The following is a 22,067-nucleotide window of genomic DNA, read 5'->3' as shown; positions in this document are numbered from 1 at the left end:
ATCCGGCTCTTTACATGGTGAAAACAGACTAGCAGCACCAAAGGTGAATGGCAGAGGTCTCAGCTATAACAAAGTGCCAGCACCCTAATAAAAAGTGCTGCTATTGGGAAGGGATCATTTACAGACTGCCTCGATAAAGACAACTTTTCAATTATGTTTATTATAATATTCCTTTTCTTTCTAGAGTCAATTGTATTTCAGGCTTATTAGACATTTTGAATATGAGACACAGCAGGCTGCTTGTCATTCCAGATATAGCATTTGCACTAGATAACTCAGCTCAGCAGTTACAACTACTTTAAGTTATGGTTATTACATATATACATCATCTGTAGAACACATGCTGAGAACACTTAATAAAATGGTGATTATACGGATTGTGGCACACAGTTAAATTAACGAAGTTCATAAACTTTTTGGGGCAGAAAACAATATTGTAAGTGAGGGCAGAATTTTCAAAGGGTGGTCAAATCTGAAACCATGTAAAAAAATGCATTTCATCCAGCTGAAGATACTTTGACCTGCAAGAATGATGTGACATGAAATTTAGGATGGGGGAACCAGCTGCTGAAACACAATACAGATGTGTCCGCAGTCACTTAGCATTTTGCACCATATGGAAGGAGATACTTAGTGCAACTGAGACCCCACGGCTAGCAATTTCTACTTTTCCGGAGCACTGCTTCTTCTTTACATTGTAGCCGCACACTAAGCCACTTGCAGTGTACAAGGCACACTACATTAGTACTTTCAAAGCAAAGGAATTGGTGTAAAGTTGCAGATTAAACATAGCAATACATAAAGTGAGGCATGACACGGGTCTCTCTTATTGAAGCTCTGTCTTTTGCCTTTTACCCATATTAGCAACTGAGTACATGGAATGCCAGCCTCAGTATTCAGGGTACCCCTACATTGTACATTTATCGCATCAGTGATGCGATTAAGATGCAGATTTTGAGGAAATATCTCTGGGGGGAGGCTTGGCGTGACTAAGTCGCATAGCCAGTGGGGTGCCAACCATAGCTGTTTTGCATGATTTCATGAAAAGGAATGTGGACAAATCTCTATGCTTGCAATCAAACAGAATCTCCACTGATAACCAGTGATAGCCTGGTAGTCAGTCAGGCATAACTTGAAAAAAAAATTAAAGTGTGTGCTGCAATATGAAAAATGGGACTAATTAGGCCATAGAACGTGATTTCATAATAGGATTTTGGTTACCTACCGGTAAATCCTTTTCTCGTAGTCCGTAGAGGATGCTGGGGTCCACATTAGTACCATGGGGTATAGACAGGTCCACCAGGAGCTATTGGCACTTTAAGAGTTTGAGAGTGTGGGCTAGCTCTTCCCTCTATACCCTTCCTATCAGACTCAGTCTAGAAACTGTGCCCGAGGAGACGGACATCTTCGAGAGAAGGATTGAAAACAGATATTGGCGAGATTCACACCAGCTCACACATACAAGGCACATCAAGCTAAGTAGCTTGAAACGCAGCAACCGCTGAAACATTACTTACCCAGTAACAATGCAGTACTCAACTAAAACAAAGTTGTACTGAACCAAATAATGATAGCAGAAAAACGAAGCGCTGGGCGGGCACCCAGCATCCTCTACGGACTACGAGAAAAGGATTTGCCGGTAGGTAACCAAAATCCTATTTTCTCTTACATCCTAGAGGATGCTGGGATCCACATTAGTACCATGGGGATGTACCAAAGCTCCCAGAACGGGAGGGAGAGTGCGAAGGCTCCTGCAGAACTGATTGACCAAACTTCAGGTCCTCAGCGGTCAAAGTATCGAACTTGTAGAACTTTGCAAACGTGTTCGACCCAGACCAAGTAGCCGCTCGGCAAAGCTGTAAAGCCGAGACACCCCGGGCAGCCGCCCAGGAAGAACCCACCTTACGAGTAGAATGGGCCTTAAAAGACGTAGGATATGGCAATCCTGCCATAGAATACGCATGCTGGATAGTGAACCTGATCCAGCGAGAGATTGCCTGCTTAGAAGCAGGACACTCAAGTTTCTTGGGATCATACAGGACAGAGAGTCCGATTTTCTGTGATGAGCTGTCCTCTTCACATAGATTTTCAGAGCCCTTACAACATCCAAGGACTTTGATGAAATTGAGGAGTCAGTAGCAACTGGCACCACAATATGTGGTGCCAGAAATGCTGACACAACCTTCGGAAGAAACTGCTGACGTGTCGAAGCTCAGCCCTATCTTCATGGAAGATCAAGTATGGGCACACGTCTACCAGAAGCTAAGGCCAACAAAGTGACAGCATTCCACGTGAGAAACTTGACCTCATCCTCCTGTAGATGCTCAAATCAGTCCGACTGGAGGAAATGCAACTGTTAAGATCCCAGGGCGCCGTAGGCGGCACAAAGGGAGGCTGGATGTGCAGAACTCCCTTCAAAAAAGTCTGAACCTCAGGGAGGGCAGCCAACTGTTTCTGGAAGAAAATGGATAGGGCCGAAATTCGGACCTTTATGGACCCCAACTTCAGGCTCAGTTGAAAATGTCACCTCTATGCCGTCAAACGCAGCCACGATAAGTCTTGATATGCGAATGGCCCCTGCTGCAGCAGGTCCTCCCGAAGAGGAGGAGGCCTCGGCTCTTCTAGCAGTAGATCCAGAAGATCCGCGTACCAAGACCTTCTTGGCCAGTCTGGAGCAATGAGGATCGCTTGAACCCTTGTTCTCCTTATGAGCTTTAGCACTCCTGGAATGAGTGGGAGTGGTGGAAACACGTACACCGACCGGAAAACCCACGGAATCCCCAGGGCGTCCACCGCCACTGCTTGCGGGTCCCTCGACCTGGAATGTAAATGCTGATTTACATACAGGACTAAAAGCAACACTTTAAAAAGATATTTCATACACTTTAAATGGAGCCGCTGCGGCCGCTATAATTAACCTTTCACCTTTATATTATTCACGAACCTTACGTACACAAAGTCACACAAAGTCGCACAGTGTACGCACTCTGCGTACATACGCCTAAAGGGCGTAGTGACTACACAGTTTGCGTACACAGGCCTATACGCTGTTAGCACAATGCAGCAGCCTGAGTGGCTGTAAATACACTTTAATACCTTAGCAGGGAAAGGAAAACACGACACCAGATTGTATTTAAAATGCTGGGTTCTGACACCACAACATATTATTACTGAAAGGGGGTTACAATAACAAAGCAATACAATACAAAAGAATAATGGCTACAGTCAATGGTACATACTTGTTTGGATTTTGCCGCGCTACCCAGTCTGGTCCTCGGTCATCTAGATAGATAACTTTTAGAGTCTTTGATAGTGACCTGGCATGCAGCTGGCTCTTTATACAGTAGATCAGAACATAATACAATAGACACTGTGTGCTCTTCTTCCATTGGTTCGGGGGTAGGACATATCCTGTGCACCGGGGATCATTGGTCAGCTCAAGAAGTGGGCGATGGCTAAGACTTGAGATGTGATTTCTGTTGTTTGCATCTGAGTTCCCGCCCCATGACCAGTTAAACCCATCACATTAATCATACATAAATCTGGTATTATTAATAATTTAATGTGGTAATATATAATAATATTCTTATTCCCACCAGATTAATGTTTACCTGACTCTGAACAATATGATCCCACACATGATATGATTATCTATTTCCATCCTCAAGGTATACATATATCCATATACTGATATATATATATATATATATACATACATACATACATACATACACCACTCCTGCTATTACAATTTGTTAGCAAATATATATATATATATATAAGGATACCAGGAATTCCCCCTCTTCCAGACTTGATATGACCGCCCTTAGAGACTCCATTTTGAACCTGAACTCCTTCAGAAAGGGATTTAGCGATTTTAGGTTCAGAATGGGCCTGACCAAACTATCCAGTTTCGGTATGTTGCCATATAGGTAATTGTCCGCACTCAATATAATATTAGGGCAATGGATGTTGTCTGAATCAAAATATAATTCATTATAAATAGGCGATGTAACCATAGTGAACAGACTTCAAATAACCAAAGGAAGGTCTTTGATGTACAGTATAAGGAAAGGACACGTTTTATGGCACCATACCTGCTTAAGGCAGAATATCCAAGTTGGAGCAGAGAACGTTTTATTACACCTTGGAATCTGACAAACCTATAATTATCTATTCCATTGGAAACTGTGAGAATATGCTAGTTTGAATTGGTAAAATATGGCATAAAAAGAGGCAGGTCTAGGGAAGTTAGTCAGAAGGAAAGAAGGACGTCAGTCAGGAGAAGAAGAAGAAGTCATGAAGAAGATGCAGAAAGAATGATCCTTGGGATGGCAATCATGTAACTTGCAAGTATACACTTTATGTTAGCAATTGAAACTGTTTGTGAAACTTATGTCATGTTGTTTTATGTTATATAACTAAGGAAGCATAGCTTAATATATATATATATATATATAATCCATGGAATACCCTCACTGGAGACAAAACCACTAATTGGCTAGACAAACTAAAGACTCAGGTTGAACTGTACCGCACTGAGCTTATCAAGTTCAAGAAGGATAAATTGAAGAAGGTGCAATCCGACTACGAGCAACATCGGGTCTACACTTGGTTAACTAATTCCACAGCTCCCTCTGGGCCACACAGAGGTAGAGGCTACCGGAGACAACGTGTTCATCATTCACAACGTAGCACTTCAGCTAGCGAAACTGATGACGCACTCACTGCTGAACAGACCCCCCCTCCACAGGGGGCCCCTTTAGGGGCAATCACCAGGGCAGTGGCCTCCGGCAGAAGAAAACGCCCACCCGCAGGGGCGGGCAGTCGAGGCGGCAAAAGGGGCGGCCGCCCCCCACGATAGACTCGGATGCCATCTTCAACCTTTCCTCGGTACCCCTCTCCCCGGCGGAAACATCTGTCTTAGCCAAAGGACTCGCATACGTCCCCACAAAGTCTCCCGACAAGTTTAGGTGGAAGGTAGAGACTTTTAAATTTAACAGATCCCTCAAGCTCCGTGAACATTTCGATAAATCACCCATGCATCCAGTTAAACCCAGTTTACATCCCCAGATTAGGAAACTAGGTACTGCTTCTAAATTTGATCCAGTTTCCACCAATGCGTCCATCAAAACCTTCTCACGGATGATGGATGGCTTACAGGATGTTCCAGCCCCCCGGATTAACAAAAATCTCACACGAGAAGAACAACTGGCCCTTAAATCTCTCCAGGGGAGGCAGGACATAATTGTTAGGGGAGCAGATAAAGGCGGTGGGATCGTCGTCATGGACACGGACTTTTATATTGCAGAATGTGATCGTCTGCTGGCTGACAGTGACACATATAGCGTACTGTCTGCTGACCCTACCCATGAGTTTAAATCTGAGCTGGACGATATTTTAAGTTTAGCTTTGTCTGAAGGGCTTATTTCACAAGAAATATACAACAAGCTATGCTGTAGGTTTCCTGTCACCCCCATATTTTACGCTATCCCCAAATTACATAAAAATGCCCAACATCCCCCTGGCCGGCCCATCATCTCCGCCAGGGGCTCATTGTGTGAGGCATTAGCCATTTTCCTGGATGTATATTTGCAACCTTGCATCCAGGCCACTTTTACCCACCTCAAGGATTCTAACATGCTTTTGAGGAAGCTGGTCGAGTTTGGGCCGGTCCACCTTGACACCACATTAAATACGCTAGACGTAACAAGCCTATACACATGCATCCCGCACACAGCAGGTTTAGCGGCAGTGAGACACCTCATCACTAATAATCCATTGTACACCGGGCCTGACATTGACTTATTTATCACACTACTGGAATACACACTAACACATAATTATTTTTTGTTTAATGGCCGGTTCTTCATTCAGAAAAGAGGGTGGGCAATGGGGTCGGCAGTGGCTCCGTCACTGGCCAATGCCTACATGTGGGAGGTAGAACGCCGTTTATTTTTTGAACAGACTTCTATTGCCGAACATATTTCAGTATATTTTCGGTATATAGATGATTTGCTTGTGTTTTGGACACATGATCCCCAGATACTTTGCACTTTAATTGAGGAACATAATGGGTCTACCAGCCCGGTCAAGTTCACCCTCACGTCACATGCCAAAGAAATTTGCTTTTTAGATATCAAAATTACACTCCATGATGGCACGATCCGCACGTCATTGTATAGTAAGCCTACCGATCGGAATTCCCTGCTCCGTTATGACAGCTTTCACCCCAGACCTTTGGTCAGAGGCCTGCCGTTTTCTCAGTTTCTCAGGGTCCGCAGAATTACTAGCGAACCTGAGGACCTTGAACAGCAGCTAGATCTGATGTCGGAGAAATTCCGCCAGAGGGGTTACCCCACTGATATACTGAAGCAGGCACGCAGGAAGGTCATGGCCCTTAGTAGGAGTGAGGCGTTGAGGGGTGACAACCCCAGAACAACCAATGACAAAGTTACCTGGGTTAACGAATTTAATACCAACAGCTCCAGGACCAACAAGAGGATTAAACAGATGTGGCCCATTATCAGCTCTGATCCGGGCTTATCAGCCCTGAAACATTCCAGAATCATGCCATGTTATACACGTAGCGCTAACATCAAGGATTTAGTGGTTAAAAATGACATCACGGGCTTTAAAACAGCCACGACAGCCAAACATTTTTTGAGCCGAAAACCTGGCTGTTTTAAATGTTTGGGCTGCACCACATGTAGCTACATGCTCACGGGTGACTCCATTCCACATCCCCATACCGGGAAAAAAATTAACATCCGATGGCCATTGACTTGTAGTTCCTCATATGTAATATACGTATTGGTCTGTCCTTGTAGCCTATATTACGTAGGCAAGACACAATGCCTCTTTAAGGAACGAATGGCCCTTCACAGGTCGGCCATTAGGGCTGCCCTCAACACCGGTAAAAGCGACCAACCGGTCGCACGCCATTTTGTTCAGATGCGACACAGTTTGGCAGCCATCAGATACAAGATAGTGGACCACATCCCGTCCTCTGTCCGCGGTGGAGACAGAGCGACTCAATTGTTACAACTTGAGGCCCGCTGGATTTTTAAATTAGACACCATCCACCCTAGAGGTCTTAATGAACAACTGAATTTACAATGCTTTCTTTAGGTGAGGTTGGCATATATGGCCATCCAGTCATTCCATGCCTGTTTTTTCAGTTGGTTTTCAGTTTGTCCAGTTTGCCCAATAGACACAGTGGCTGTTCATGGTGCTGTCACACCATAACCCACTGCGCAGCCAGGGGGCTCCAGGATAACCTTGTCACATAGGTGACCACCTGGTTCAGGCTGTATGATGTCTACCAGGCTTTCCAACCATGCATCATTCACCCTCTTTAATACCGGTAAACTTTAATAAGCCCTAAACACTATTTGGCCACACAGTAGGGCTCTAGTGTGATATGTTACTGTGATATAGGTATACCGTAAACAGGGCTACGTATGTATCATACTCATTATACACTGTATGATGCCTAAATGAATTGTTCTATGATTCACTATACTCCAGTCTTTTTATTTATATATATTTATTTTATTTATTTATTTTTTCACTTTTTATTGATTTTCTCTGGTGTGACAGGATTGAGTATGGTTTATTATTGACCACACTGGGCTGATCTCAGAAGTTAACTTGTGCATTTACCTATAAAGCATTTATTGTCACTGTTTTTATGAGTACTGCATCACGATTTCACGATTCACTGTAATGCAGTATACTTGTGCTGTTTTGCTTTGTCATTATTGTTATGCTCTCACACGTTGGTAGTTTGTATTGTATTTTTGTATTTTTGTAAGGCTCACATTTACTATGAGGCTACGCAGCATTACGATGCTGCGCCGCATCTCCATGGTTACCGTTTTCTCTCCTGTCTGCAGCCACGTCACTGAGGGGTCGGTGCAGCGGGATGACGCAACTTCCGGATTTCGCATGCCACACGCTGCCGGAAGTGCGGGTTCCGTGCACAGGACGGCGGGGACGTGGAGGCAGACACAGATACACGGTACAGGTAGGGTATTTAAGTTGTTGTTCTTTGCATAATCACTAGTTTGCAGTGTCCTGAGGAAGGGGGTTCGTCCCCCGAAACGTTGACGAATAAATGCACTTTTTGCTTTGATTAACTTGGAAGTGAAAGTCTCTGAGTGCCGCCGTCTCTCTCCATCTTATATATATATATATATATATATATATATATATCACTACTGTGTATATCTTATTCTGTACGATTTGATCTGCCTGTAAATAAATAATCATATAAAAAGAGCGGTAATATTCAAGCTTGTACTCTCTTTAAGAAATCTTAACTTAATAATTTCATAAGTCATATGTATAAGGACTGCATCTATTTATCAGTTTGTAAGCCTGACATAATATATTTGCAGATATATATGATAAACGCATATTAATTAAAATATATCAATATATTAAATACCATATATGATATATTAAAATATTAATATTCATAAATATGATTCCATAAATCAATAGGTACCACGAAAAGGTTTGAATAGTAACCTTTGTTTTGCAGATGAGGAGGGACCGGTACAATAACCTGTGCCTCCACCACCTTCTGGACGGCTGCCTGCAGTACAGCCCTGTCTGCCAGCAAAGCTGGCAAGCCTGATTTGAAGAATCGATGAGGAGGGAGATCTTGAAATTCCAGCCTGTACCCCTGGGACACGATATCTTGCACCCAGGGATCCAGACCGGAGGACACCCAGACGTGACAGAAAAGTCTGAGTCTCGCTCCCACCAGCCCCACCTCCGGGGCGTGCAGTCCACCATCATGCGGAGGACTTCGGCATACCTGAAGCAGGTTTCTGTTCCTGGGAACCCGCTGAAACAGGTTTCTTGGATTTGGGCCGGCCACCCCTAAAGAAGGTGTTGGACGGTCTGGTCTTTCGTGGCTTGACAGCCCGAAAGGGCGGTGATGCAGTTGAAGAAAAGGGTTTCTTCGTAGCAGGTGCAGCTGAGGGAAGAAAAGGTGACTTCCCCGTCGTAGCCGTGGAGATCCACGCATCTAACGCTTCCCCAAAGAGAGCCTGACCTGTGTAGAGTAGGGTCTCCACACTTCTCCTGGATTCCGCGTCGGCAGACCACTGTCGCAGCCACAGTCCTCGACAAACTGAGACAGACATGGAAGAAATTCCTGCAGCCATGGAACCCAGGTCTTACATGGATTCTACCAGAAATCCTGACGAATCCTGAATGTTACGCAAACACAATTCAACATCAGATTTATCCATAGTATCCAAAACTTCAAGTAAGGTGCTTGACCTCTTTACTATAGCTTTGGCAATCCAAGCACGGGCAATAGTGGGACGTAATATAGCCCCTGAAGCCGTGTACATGGATTTGAGCGTATTATCAATTTTACGATCAGACGGCTCTTTCAAGGCGGTGGATCCTGGAACAGGTAAAACCACCTTATTTGAGAGTCTTGATACAGACACGTCAACAATGGGCGGGTTTTCCCATTTTTTTTCTATCCTCCACAGGGAAATGAAATGCCACCAGGACCCTTTTAGGGATCTGGAATTTTTTCTCAGGGTTTTCCCATGCTTTTTCAAAAATAGCATTTAATTCTTTTGACGCAGGGAAGGTTAGCGAAGTTTTCTTATTTTCAGTAAAGTAAGCCTCCTCAACCTGCACAGGTGTTGTATCAGCAATATACAACACATCCCTAATGGCCTCTATCATCAACTGCACCCCTTTTGCAAGAGATGCTGCCCCCCTCAAAACATCCCCATCACCGTCCTCAGTGTCAGAATCGGTATCCGTGTCATCTCGCATAATCTGGGCAAGAGCACGTTTTTGGGAATATACAGCTGGGGGCCCTGAGGTAACAGAACTGGGACAGACTGCCATAGAGCTCTGTAAAGCCTGAGTTGCAGATTCATTCTGTGCAACCCTAGAATAAATCTGAGAAATCATAGATTTGATAGAGGATAATAACTCAGGCTCCCTTGCTGGTATCTGTGCTGAAACAGTACAATCCTGATTACATGGAATGGGATCATCCTGAGAGGACATATCCTCTGCAGCATATGACACAGAGTCCCTGGACATAGCTTAATGGAGACCACAGACACTCCACATACACACAGGGGAGGGCAGACAGAGTTTCACCCCCAAGAATGGCAAGAGAGACACAGAGATTGGTGCCAACCCACACACAGCGCTTTTTAGGTAAAGGGAGACCCCCAACCAGCGCTGACTGTGTACCTTAATAGGTTGCACAGCCTGTATACAGCCTCCCCCCCCCCCCCCTTCTACAACCCCCTGGTACCGTGAGAGATAGCTGGAGTTCTTCTGGAGGGCCTTGCTCTTCACTGACAGCGATGTGCAGGCAGGAAAATGGCGCTGAACGCTGCTGGGTCCGCTCTGAGGAGAACCTCCGCCCCTAAATGGCGCTGTCTTCCTGCTATTCATAGGATTATACTGGCCTGAGGAATTATGCTAGCAGGGATCCCGGTACCTGAACAGGCTGTGTGACCAGTGCAGGGTGTAGGCGCTGGCACAGGGCACCCCTCACAGCACCGCACTATGTACCGCGGAGCCCCGGAGTGCAGTTAGTACTGCGCTCCATACCCTGTTGCCGCCATCTTCACACTGGCCCCCCGCTTGCTAGGGGGGTCGGTGACTCACTCGCCACCAATCTTCTGGCTCTGTAAGGGTGTGGCTGCATGCTGCTGGGGTGAGCGATCCCCTGTGGCGGGGAATGATCGATCCCCTCAGGAGCTCAGTGTCCTGTCAGCGGAGATAGTGGCTCAGACACCGCAGGGGGGACACTACTCCCCCCTTAGTCCCACGAATCAGGGAGGCAGTTGCCATCAGCCTCCCTGTAAAATAACAAACTCTAGAAAAAACTTTTTCTAAAGCAGCTCTGTAGAGCTCCCCTAGCTGTGACCGGCTCCTCCGGGCACATTTTCTAAACAGAGTCTGGTATGAGGGGCATAGAGGGAGGAGCCAGCCCACACTCTCAAACTCTTAAAGTGCCAATGGCTCCTAGTGGACCCATCTATACCCCATGGTACTAATGTGGACCCCAGCATCCCCTAGGACGTAAGAGAAATATAATTATCAGTTTAAAATATTTACAGCATCCATTCTATTTTCATCTAATTGTATTTCCACATATTTAAATAGCTATGTGTGAGAGTAGACACCTCATTATCAGTCTTTTGGGATAGAATCCGGCTCTCTCTCACGACCATCCAAACCGCAAATAGTGTCATCAGTACGCCATGTCCAAAGTCCCCAAACATCACAGCGAACAGGAAGGGGAACGTGATGATTGTATATGGAGCTACAAGGGTAGAAACATAGCATTAATACAGGTCTATTGACCACTAATATCATAGGTTCCCTCAATAAATTATGTTAACAGATTGTGTAACCGATAACAGATCTATTAACAATTATATCGAATATAATTATTATAATAATCAGGCACTCTAAAATATCAAGCTAATTAATAGCAAAAAAAATCACCTGTATATATCTAAATATTTATGTGGCAGCTCCCATATAAGTATTTTGCAGTACTTAAATGAACATAGAAATGTAATAACCAAAGGGAGCGCTCATATAAAATAAAGTTTGCCAGAGGCAATTTATTATTAGTACATATATTATACTTCTAAAATGCAATAAACAAAGTTTAAACACTATTTAAAAATGGCTTTGCACAATAGCACGTGATTATCAGCACACAGTACCAGCTTATAGATCCACAGTGTAGATAAACTTCTTTTGGTAATTATTAACAACCAAGATAGAGAGTCTCAGCATATACTCCAGAACACATGTGGGACGCACAAGGGTAAATTGGACTGATGTCCCTCCAGAGAAAGCCCTAAGAGTCTGCGCTATGCTTCCACCTCCCTGACCGCAGAAGATGTATGCTCACCGCTGGTGCAGTGGGTCCAGCTAGGACCGGTAGTCTTTATACTGTGTCCATTTATGTTGCGGGAGCGGCGGTGTAAGGACAGTTCACAGGGAGGGAGGGCGCAGCTCTGTGTGTAGGGCTTAAACAAATATTTTATGTAACAGTTCTCCCATTGGAGTGGCTGCTTACCGCTGATTCAGTAAGTCTGGCTTGGACCAGCGAGAGATATTCTTTGTCCGTATGACGAGCAGGAGCAGCAGCGTCAGAAATTACACCTGAAGCAGTGTCTGGAGCAGGCGGCTCAGCTCTCCACTGAATAGAGAAGCCAATTGAGCTGGCAAGCATTCTCTGGTTGTCAAAGCTATTCATAAGTGTGCTGATCGGCTAGCAGGCAGATAAAAAGTTGGTACTTTACGCGTTTCTCTGTTACCCAAGCACAACGGTTTCATCAGAAGGTAGGTGCGTGAACTCTGGAGACCAAATTTAAATCCAAATATAACCAATGAGTGCAGATAAATAATTAGTCCTGCACAGGTGTAGATATTGGGTTGTCCTCAAGGATAACCCAAAAGTGTTGGAACTGAGATGTGCTAGTAAAAGTGATGCCTGATGTTGATCCCCATCCCAAATAAAGAACATGTTGTCTATGTAGCGGCCATATAGCACCAAGTTCGCCTGATATTGACCCTCCCACAAATAAGTGTCCTCAAGGAGGCCCATATAGATGTTTGTTAAGCTGGGGTCGAACCTGGCCACACTGACGACCTGTAAATAAAACTTGGTCTCAAAAGTGTTAACTATGTTGTTGAAAAAATCCTTATGGTTGGTATTTCTTTAGACTGCTCAAAATACTCTTGAAAGGGGTGATTTAATAGATAAAAATAAAAACCAAATTATATTAAAAATATTCAAAATTTACTTCTGTGGTGGGACTTGAACACAGGTCCCTTTACACCATAGCACAGAGCTTTAGTCCTCTAAGCCATGAGTCTTCCAATAGCAGGTTGCTATTTTTATTTTATTTATTATGTTATATACAATGAAAAGAAAAAAAATCTCCTATGTCTCTCATTAATGAGCCAATAAGCCGTTTAAAGTGTTGCCACTGTTTCTCTCTTTTGTCTTGAGAATAAGAAAAGTAACAATGTAAATATCACCATGTATATATTGATCTTGTATTATCAGATATGTTTAAACACAAGTGATACTCTGAAAAACCAGCTACTATGTGTATAAAATAATCAGGAATCGATTGATGACAACCCGATATCTACACCTGTGCAGGACTAATTATTTCTCTGCACTCATTGGTTACTTTTGGATTTAAATTTGGTCTCCAGAGTTCACCCACCTACCTTCTGATGAAACCGTTGTGCTTGGGTAACAGAGAAACACATAAAGCACCAACTTTTTATCTGCCTGCTAGCCGCTCAGCACACTTATGAACAGCTGGACCCACTGCACCAGCGGTGAGCATACATCTTCTGCGGTCAGGGAGGTGGAAGCATAGCGCAGACTCTGAGGGCTTTCGCTGGAGGGACATCAGTCCAATTTACCCTTGTGCGTCCCACATGTGTTCTGGAGTATATGCTGAGACTCTCTATCTTGGTTGTTAATAATTACCAAAAGAAGTTTATCTACACTGTGGATCTATAAGCTGGTACTGTGTGCTGATAATCACGTGCTATTGTGCAAAGCCATTTTTAAATAGTGTTTAAACTTTGTTTATTGCATTTTAGAAGTATAATATATGTACTAATAATAAATTGCCTCTGGCAAACTTTATTTTATATGAGCGCTCCCTTTGGTTATTACTTTCCTAATTCAATAAATACTGCTATCAGATTTTTTAACTGATCTATATATCCTTCAGGTTAATTTAATAAATATTGTTATCAGATTTTTTAACTGATAACAGATCTATTTAGTGCATTGGGGTTACCTGGGTTTATCTCCCGGTAGGTACCAATACCATAGGCATCCACTAGGTTTTGGAAGCCATAGGTGAATTTGTTGGTCTTGTTGTAGGTTGGTGGGGTCTGGTTAGTCTGCATCCTGTTCAGGATGGAAGGGACAGTTGATCCACTATGTTCCTAAAGGAGATATAAATGTACACTCAAATAGCAACAATATGTTCATTTCAAATAGTGAAATTACAAAATAAATAAAAGTTATGGAAGTATATACAGTACATTTATATTATGAAGGATTCAGAAATTGTGACTTTGTATGTATACAGTGGAGAGGTACTGTGAGATTGTGTGACAACACTTACTGTTCCTCTTCGAAGAGCAAACTGGATGGAATCCAGATCAGCCACAGGGCACCAGACTTCTGCTATCAGGCACTTCTGGGTCACATCAATGTTGCACAGGTTCAGGGTATGGTAAATGGCCTTCATCTTTCTGACCTTGATGAACCACACACGTATTGTCTTGGCAGCAGCCTGGAGAACACGTTGGCGATGGTCTTCTGTTTGATTGAGGACCTTAAAAGTGCAAAGACAGCAAAATGTACATTGCTTCATCAACCCTGATCCCAATCTGCAATAGTTTCTAACAGATCATAAATCTATCACTGGCACACCTTGGTGAGGTTGGCTAAACAAGTGGGAGACTGGCATTGAAGTGCATGAACTCTGCCCACTTGCTCTGTATGCCACCTTCCTTCTTGTACATCAGCCCTTCTAGTACATCTCCATAAAAGAGTTTAACCATGCTCACATATACTGATCATCATAATAAGTTCTGTACTGAATGAAGGGTAGGGGAATACTCTGTTATTTTAAAACAAACACTCAAAATGAATTTCCTCAATAAATAAAACTCAAACTTCCTAACCTGTAAGTAAAGCCTGCACCTTACAGAAGTAACAATAACAAACATGAACTACGCAAAATAAGACAGCATAATGAAAATGTGTACATAGAGACAGTGACGGATTTAGCGGGGGGCGATTAGGGAGAACGCCCCCCCTAAACATACCGCCACCGGGATGAATGGCCGGGTCCCGCTGCGGTGTTGGTGTTACTGCCGGTGCGGCCCGGGAACAGACTGGAGAGCGGTGCAGCGCGGCGGGGGAAGGGGAGAGAGAACGCAGCGGAAGAGTAACAGTGCAGAAGCAGCAGCCAATCTGTCCGTCGGCTTACAGGGAGGAGGGGGCGTGGTCAGAACAGAGGCCGGCGGGGACAGGCTACAGCGATTGTGTACACTGCTGCCTCTGCCGTCCCTTCTCTGTCTCCTCATGCTGCAGCGTGCGGGCCAACGGACTCCAAAATACAGTATGTTTCAACATGTCTGCCCCCCTCCTAGGTAAAGTGTATGCCATGTCTCGGGTGATCTTCTGTATGCCGAATGTCGGGATCCCGGCGCACAGTATACCGGCGCCGGAATCCCGACACCCGGCATACCGACAACTATTCTCCCTCGAGGGGGTCCACGACCCCCCTTGAGGGAGAATAAAATAGTGTGGCGCGCACCGTGCCCGCAAGGGGCTCCTTTGCGCTCGCCACGCTGTCGGTATGCCGGCGGTCGGGCTCCCGGCATTAATTTTTTTTAGGAGAGAACGGGAAGGGCATTTCTAAGTGGGAGGAGCTATGATTAGGGGGAGGAGTCATAATTCTTAAACCTCCCCCCCTAAAAGTTAAGTCTAGATCCGCCACTGCATAGAGAAGAGGCTCTAATGCAGTGATCTCCAACCCGTAGCTCACGAGCTACTGGTAGCTCGCCGTAGTATTTTCGGTAGCTCACAGAGCGCATGGGCCTGGGCAGTCACTGACACTCCTTCTCCCTTCATTTTTAATATGGTGCCGGCCGTCAGCCAATCAGAGCTCATGGACCGGCAGTGGCGGCACCTGATTGGCTGTCGGACCGCAAGTTTTCATTTGGCTCACTTACCGGCACCATATTTTAAATGGCCGCCACCGCCGGAGACTCTGTCACCCTCACTGCAGCCACTCTCCGGACTTCACAGAAGAGGAGCGCGCTGCGCTTTCCTCCCCTTCCGTCCCTCATACAGGAGGAGCAGCATCGGCGGCAGTAGAAGAAGCCAGCAAGGGTTAGCTTTGTGTGGGGCACTGTATTGGACACTGCGGGGTGGGGGGTGGGGGGCATTTTATCTAGCACTGCTGGGGGCATTATTTGTGTATCTGGCACTGCTGAGGGGTATTATTTGTATATCTGGCACTGCTGAGGGGCATTATTTGTGTATCTGGCACTACGCAGGGGGGGGGGGGGGCAATTACCTGTAGTTGTGAGGCCACGCCCACTTTTGTGAGTCCACTTCCACTTTCGCAGGAACGCAAGCAATTTGGGGGGAGGGGGTAGCTCCTTCAGAGGTTTTATTTTCTGAAAGTAGCTCACACCCCAATTAAGGTTGGAGACCACTGCTCTAATGCAATATAATATAATAAATTATATATATATATATATATATATATATATTTCTCATACGTCCTAGAGGATGCTGGGGACTCCGTAAGGACCATGGGGTATAGACGGGATCCGCAGGAGACATGGGCACACTATAAGACTTTGAATGGGTGTGAACTGGCTCCTCCCTCTATGCCCCTCCTCCAGACCTCAGTTAGACTTTGTGCCCAGGAGTGACTGGACACACACTAGGGGAGCTCTACTGAGTTTCTCTAAAAGACTTTATGTTAGGTTTTTTATTTTCAGGAAGACCTGCTGGCTACAGGCTCCCTGCATCGTGGGACTGAGGGGCTGAGAAGTCAGACCTACTTCTCTGAGTTCAAAGGCTCTGCTTCTTAGGCTACTAAACACCATTAGCTCCAGAGGGTTCGATCAATTGGTGCGCCTAGCTGCTTCTTCCCGGAGCCGCGCCGTCACCCCCCTCGCAGAGCCAGAAGACAGAAGCCGGGTGAGTAAAGGAAGATCAGAAGACTTCAGTGACGGCAGAAGACGGCTTCTGAGGTACCACGCAGCGCGCCATGCTCCCACATAAGAACGGCACTGCAGGGTGCAGGGCGCAGGGGGGGCGCCCTGGGCAGCATAGGACCCTCAAATAGCACTGGCAGATGTGTAAACTTATGCACAAAAAAAGGGGGATGGTTCCCGTATATATACCGGAGCCAAAAGAGAAAAAGAAAGACTATGGGGTAAATTTACTAAGGTCCCGATTTTGACCGAGATGCCGTTTTTTCATCAAAGTGTCATCTCGGTAATTTACTAAACTCAAATCACGGCAGTGATGAGGGCATTCGTAATATTTGGAAGTCCTAGGAAAAAATCACGAATGAATACACCATCGGTCAAAACGCGGCTGTTTAAGTATGAATCTCGGTCATTTACTAAGAAGTGCAAAGCAAAAAAAAAAAAAAAAAACACTGCCGTGAAAAATTACAACTCGTAAAAAAGTGCTTAAAAAAAACAGACCTGCTTTTTTTATCCGTGATTGGATAGGCATGCACGGATCCATGAGATCCGTGCATGTTTATCAGTGGGAAGGGGATGGGAAAGTGATTATTTTCTCAAAAAAAATTGCGTGGGGTCCCCCCTCCTAAGCATAACCAGCCTCGGGCTCTTTGAGCCGATCCTGGTTGCAGAAATATGGGGGGGAAAATTACAGGGGTTCCCCCATATTTAAGCAACCAGCATCGGGCTCTGCGCCTGGTCCTGGTTCCAAAAATACGGGGGACAAAAAGAGTAGGGGTCCCCCGTATTTTTAAAACCAGCACCGGGCTCCACTAGCTGGACAGATAATGCCACAGCCGGGGGTCACTTTTATATAGTGCCCTGCGGCCGTGGCATCAAAAATCCAACTAGTCACCCCTGGCAAGCCTCCCCGCATGCTGGTACTTGGAGAACCACAAGTACCAGCATGCGGCGGAAAAACGGGCCCACTGGTACCTGTAGTACTACTACTAAAAAAATACCCAAAAAAAGACAATACACACACACCTTGAAAGTAAAGTTTTATTACATCCATCCACACAAACATACATACATACTTACCTTATGTTCACACGAGGGTCTGTCCTCTTCTCCAGTAGAATCCATGGGGTACCTGTTGAATAAATTCTACTCACCAGATCCAGGGTCCCAGGCTCCTCGTAGCATCCATTTGTAATCCACGTACTTGAATAAAATAAAAAAACGGAGAGCCAAGCCACGCACTGAAAGGGGACCCATGTTTGTACATGGGCCCCCTTTCCCCGAATGCCAGAAACCCACTCTGACTGATGTCTAAGTGGGTTTCTTCAGCCAATCAGGGAGCGCCACGTTGTAGCACCCTCCTGATCGGCTGTGTGCTCCTGTACTGAGTGACAGGCGGCACACAGCAGTGTTACAATGTAGCGCCTATGCGCTCCATTGTAACCAATGGTGGGAACTTTCTGCTCAGCGGTGACGTCACTTTAGGTCAACCGCAGGGCAGAAAGTTCCCACCATTGGTTACAATGGAGCGCATAGGCGCTACATTGTAACACTGCCGTGTGCCGCCTGTCACTCAGTACAGGAGCACACAGCCGATCAGGAGAGTGCTACAACGTGGCGCTCCCTGATTGGCTGAAGAAACCCACTTAGACAGAAGTCAGAGTGGGTTTCTGGCATTCGGGGAAAGGAGTCCCATGTGAAAACATGGGGCCCCTTTCAGTTCGTGGCTCGGGTATCCGTTTTGTTATTTTATTCAAGTACCTGGATTACAAATGGTTGCCCCGAGGACCCTGGGACCCTGGATCTGGTGAGTAGAATTTATTCAACAGGTACCCCTTGGATTCTACTGGAGAAGAGGACCGACCTGCGTGTGAACATAAGGTAAGTATGTATGTATGTTTGTGTGCATGTATGTAATAAATCTTTACTTTCACGGTGTGTGTGTCTTGTCTTTTTTTGGGTATTTTTTTTAGTAATAGTACTACAGGTACCAGCGGGCCCGTTTTTCCGCCGCATGCTGGTACTTGTGGTTCTCCAAGTACCAGCATGCGGGGGAGGCTTGCTGGGCCTTGTAGTACTGCTACTAAAAACAATATCTTTTCATTTTCAAAAAAGGCTATCAGCCCCCCATCCGCAGCCAATTGGATGGGGGGGACAGCCTCGGGCTTCACCCCTGGCCCTTGGGTGGCTGGGGGGGGGGGACCCCTTGATTGAAGGGGTCCCCACTCCCCCAGGGTACCCCGGCCAGGGGTGACTAGTTGGATTTTTGATGCCACGGCCGCAGGGCACTATATAAAAGTGACCCCCGGCTGTGGCATTATCTGTCCAGCTAGTGGAGCCCGGTGCTGGTTTTAAAAATACGGGGGACCCCTACTCTTTTTGTCCCCCGTATTTTTGGAACCAGGACCAGGCGCAGAGCCCGATGCTGGTTGCTTAAATATGGGGGAACCCCTGTCATTTTTCCCCCCATATTTCTGCAACCAGGATCGGCTCAAAGAGCCCGAGGCTGGTTATGCTTAGGAGGGGGGACCCCACGCATTTTTTTTTGAGAAAATAATCACTTTCCCACCCCTTCCCACTGATATACATGCACGGATCTCATGGATCCGTGCATGCCTATCCAATCACGGATAAAAAAAGCAGGTCTGTTTTTTTTAAGCACTTTTTTACGAGTTGTAATTTTTCACGGCAGTGTTTTGTTTTTTTTTGCTTTGCACTTCTTAGTAAATGACCGAGAGTCATACTTAAACAGCCGCGTTTTGACCGATGGTGTATTCATTCGTGATTTTTTCCTAGGACTTCCAAATATTACGAATGCCCTCATCACTGCCGTGATTTGAGTTTAGTAAATTACCGAGATGACACTTTGATGAAAAAACGGCATCTCGGTAAAAAATCGGGACCTTAGTAAATTTACTCCATTGTCTTTCTTTTTCTCTTTTGGCTCCAGTACTATACGGGAACCATCCCCCTTTTTTTGTGCATTAGTTTACTGAACTATCTCTGGGAGCACCACCAACCCAGCGCCTAATACTAATTATTTATGTTGTATATTGGCCAGATGTTGGTTTATATATTAAAGCTTTTGCTTTAATGATATCATCCTAAAATATTAAACACCTCAATTGAGTGATCCTGTGCAGACTCTACCAATCCTTTTTCTGTGAGATGTGTAAACTTCTTAGTTAAAGGCTCTGCTTCTCGGCTACTGGACACCATTAGCTCCAGAGGGTTCGATCACTTGGTTCGCCTAGCTGCTTGTTCCCGGAGCCACGCCGTCAATCCCCTCACGAAAGCCAGAAGAAAGAAGCCGGGTGAGTATTGGAAGAAAAGAAGACTTCAGTAACGGAGGTAACAGCAGCGGTAGCGTGCGCTCCATGCTCCCACACACCAACGGCTCTTGCAGGGTGCAGGGCGCTGGGGGGAAGCGCCCTGGGCGGCATGTTACTGAGGTTTAGATCACTGGCAAGGGGCCCGCCAGTGTACTGCAGCGATCGCGCTGCGCGCCATTGCTCCCACACCCCAACAGCTTACAAGGGTGCAGGGCGCAGGGGGGGGCGCCCTGGGCAGCGATATCTATATATGTTTATATACAAGGGGTTATAGGCTGTATATAGATCCCCCCCAGCTCAATATATGTATATATATATATATTTATTGGAGCGGGCTTTGGCGCGCCGGGAAGGGGCGGAGCTTAGCCCTCACAACGGAGTCAGCACCATTTTCTTCAGGTCCCCGCCAAGGCTAGCTTTATAGTAAGAAGGAGGGGGGGCACAGTGTTTTTTAGTGCTATATATAGCATTATGTTTAATAATGGGCGCATAATCCTTGTTGTGGTACATGAATCTCAGTGTTGCCTGTCAGTTTACCCACTATCGGTTTAGTTGACATATGTCGACATGTGTGAGGGCTTTGTCACAAGCTGCTGTGGGGATAACTGTCGGCATCACCGACGCCTGTCGGTACTTGATTCGGAAAATTAACTATTAGCAGGTTGGTGTTTGTGTGCTTAAAGAAGTAAACACGGTATGGGAGACACAGTCGTTTGTGGGTGCCCTGTCGGCATCAACTGTATTTACTGGGTAAAAATTAACAGGCTGTTACTGCCTTACACCTGTATATATATTTATAGGTATATGTGGGGGGAGTGTTATTGAATTTACATATGTATTCTTCCCTCAGACCCCTCGGGGTTCCAAGAATGTTATTTTTTGCCGCTTACTATTCCCTGCTGTTGACATCTACTGAGTGTCTGTCGACATAACGTTCCTGGTAGATCCACATCTGGGGCATGTCAGTACATGGTCATACACAATCAGAACACATTACTGTCACTAGGGACCTGACGGGTCTGGACAATCCACTTATGTATATGTTATATATATATATTTATATATGTATAGTTAGGATAGGTGTGTTATATTGTGTATTACATTATGTATATTCATGAATGCTGAAATAATAGTATTTCTTCTCATGTGCTGGGCGCTCTGTTGATTAAGCTCTAGATCGGCCGTGATGAGTTGGTCTTCGATCCTCTCAAGGAGTCCGAATGTTTATTCTCTTCCCGACGCGGAGAGAACATTGTGGCAGTCAACTGCTGGTTGACACGGAGCCTGGTCACAAAGGATCATACACAGGAAGCTAAGTGGTATTTTATTTCTATACTTATTTGCACTGCATGTACATGAGGGAGTGTTATGTTCGGATAGGCATCCAATAGAATTACCCTACAGAGAGTGACTAAGGTTGCTTATGTTGATTCTACTCTATAGCATTGCAGCAGGTTGCCGCGTGACGGCAGGAGGTGTGGCCGGGGAAATGCGGAGGATGTCTCCGAGAGATACTGGAGGGACGGTATACAGCGGTTTGGGATGCCTCAGTTCAGTCAATCTCGGCGGATACCACTGGTAAGTCTAACTTTGTGAGTTAGACTCCTTCACAACGGGTGGTGACGCATTCTTTTGTGGGATGCGGACGTTTTAACCGGTTCGATACCGTTCCTTTTTCCTTTTCTGTGCAGACAGTGGAAGGTGTAAGGTAAGAGTTCTGCAGCCTTGTTTGGTTCGCAGAAGCGGATGTTGTTTTCTGTTTCTACCACATCCACCACATGTCTCTGAGTCTATCTGGCTGGACCCCACTCCGGTGGGGACTCGTCTACTAATTTTCATTTCGTCCGGGAATAGACTAGGATCTGTGAGTTAATTATAGAATCCAAACGGGGACATTCTGAGTTACAGATGTTTCCCCTCACTGTTTTTTCT

General features: G+C 45.5%; 1 protein-coding gene across 7 annotated transcripts in view; it reads right to left on the bottom strand.

Moving 5' to 3' along the window:
- The window catches only part of ATP6V0A1 (ATPase H+ transporting V0 subunit a1), a 196,835-nt gene that overhangs the window by 45,924 nt on the left and 128,844 nt on the right, over nt 1-22,067 (bottom strand). For all 7 annotated transcript variants that reach the window (XM_063959439.1, XM_063959445.1, XM_063959441.1 and 4 more), the window contains exons 10-12: nt 14,187-14,399; nt 13,854-14,004; nt 11,190-11,329 (exon numbers count right to left, since the gene is read on the bottom strand). In XM_063959439.1, the coding sequence (XP_063815509.1) occupies nt 11,190-11,329; nt 13,854-14,004; nt 14,187-14,399 (504 nt within the window). The remainder of the gene's footprint in view (nt 1-11,189; nt 11,330-13,853; nt 14,005-14,186; nt 14,400-22,067) is intronic.

This window comes from Pseudophryne corroboree, chromosome 3 (genome assembly GCF_028390025.1).
Source record: "Pseudophryne corroboree isolate aPseCor3 chromosome 3, aPseCor3.hap2, whole genome shotgun sequence".
NCBI classification, from domain to species: domain Eukaryota; kingdom Metazoa; phylum Chordata; class Amphibia; order Anura; family Myobatrachidae; genus Pseudophryne; species Pseudophryne corroboree.
Note: the sequence above shows the minus strand (reverse complement) of the source record. Positions and strands in the feature narration are given on the sequence as shown.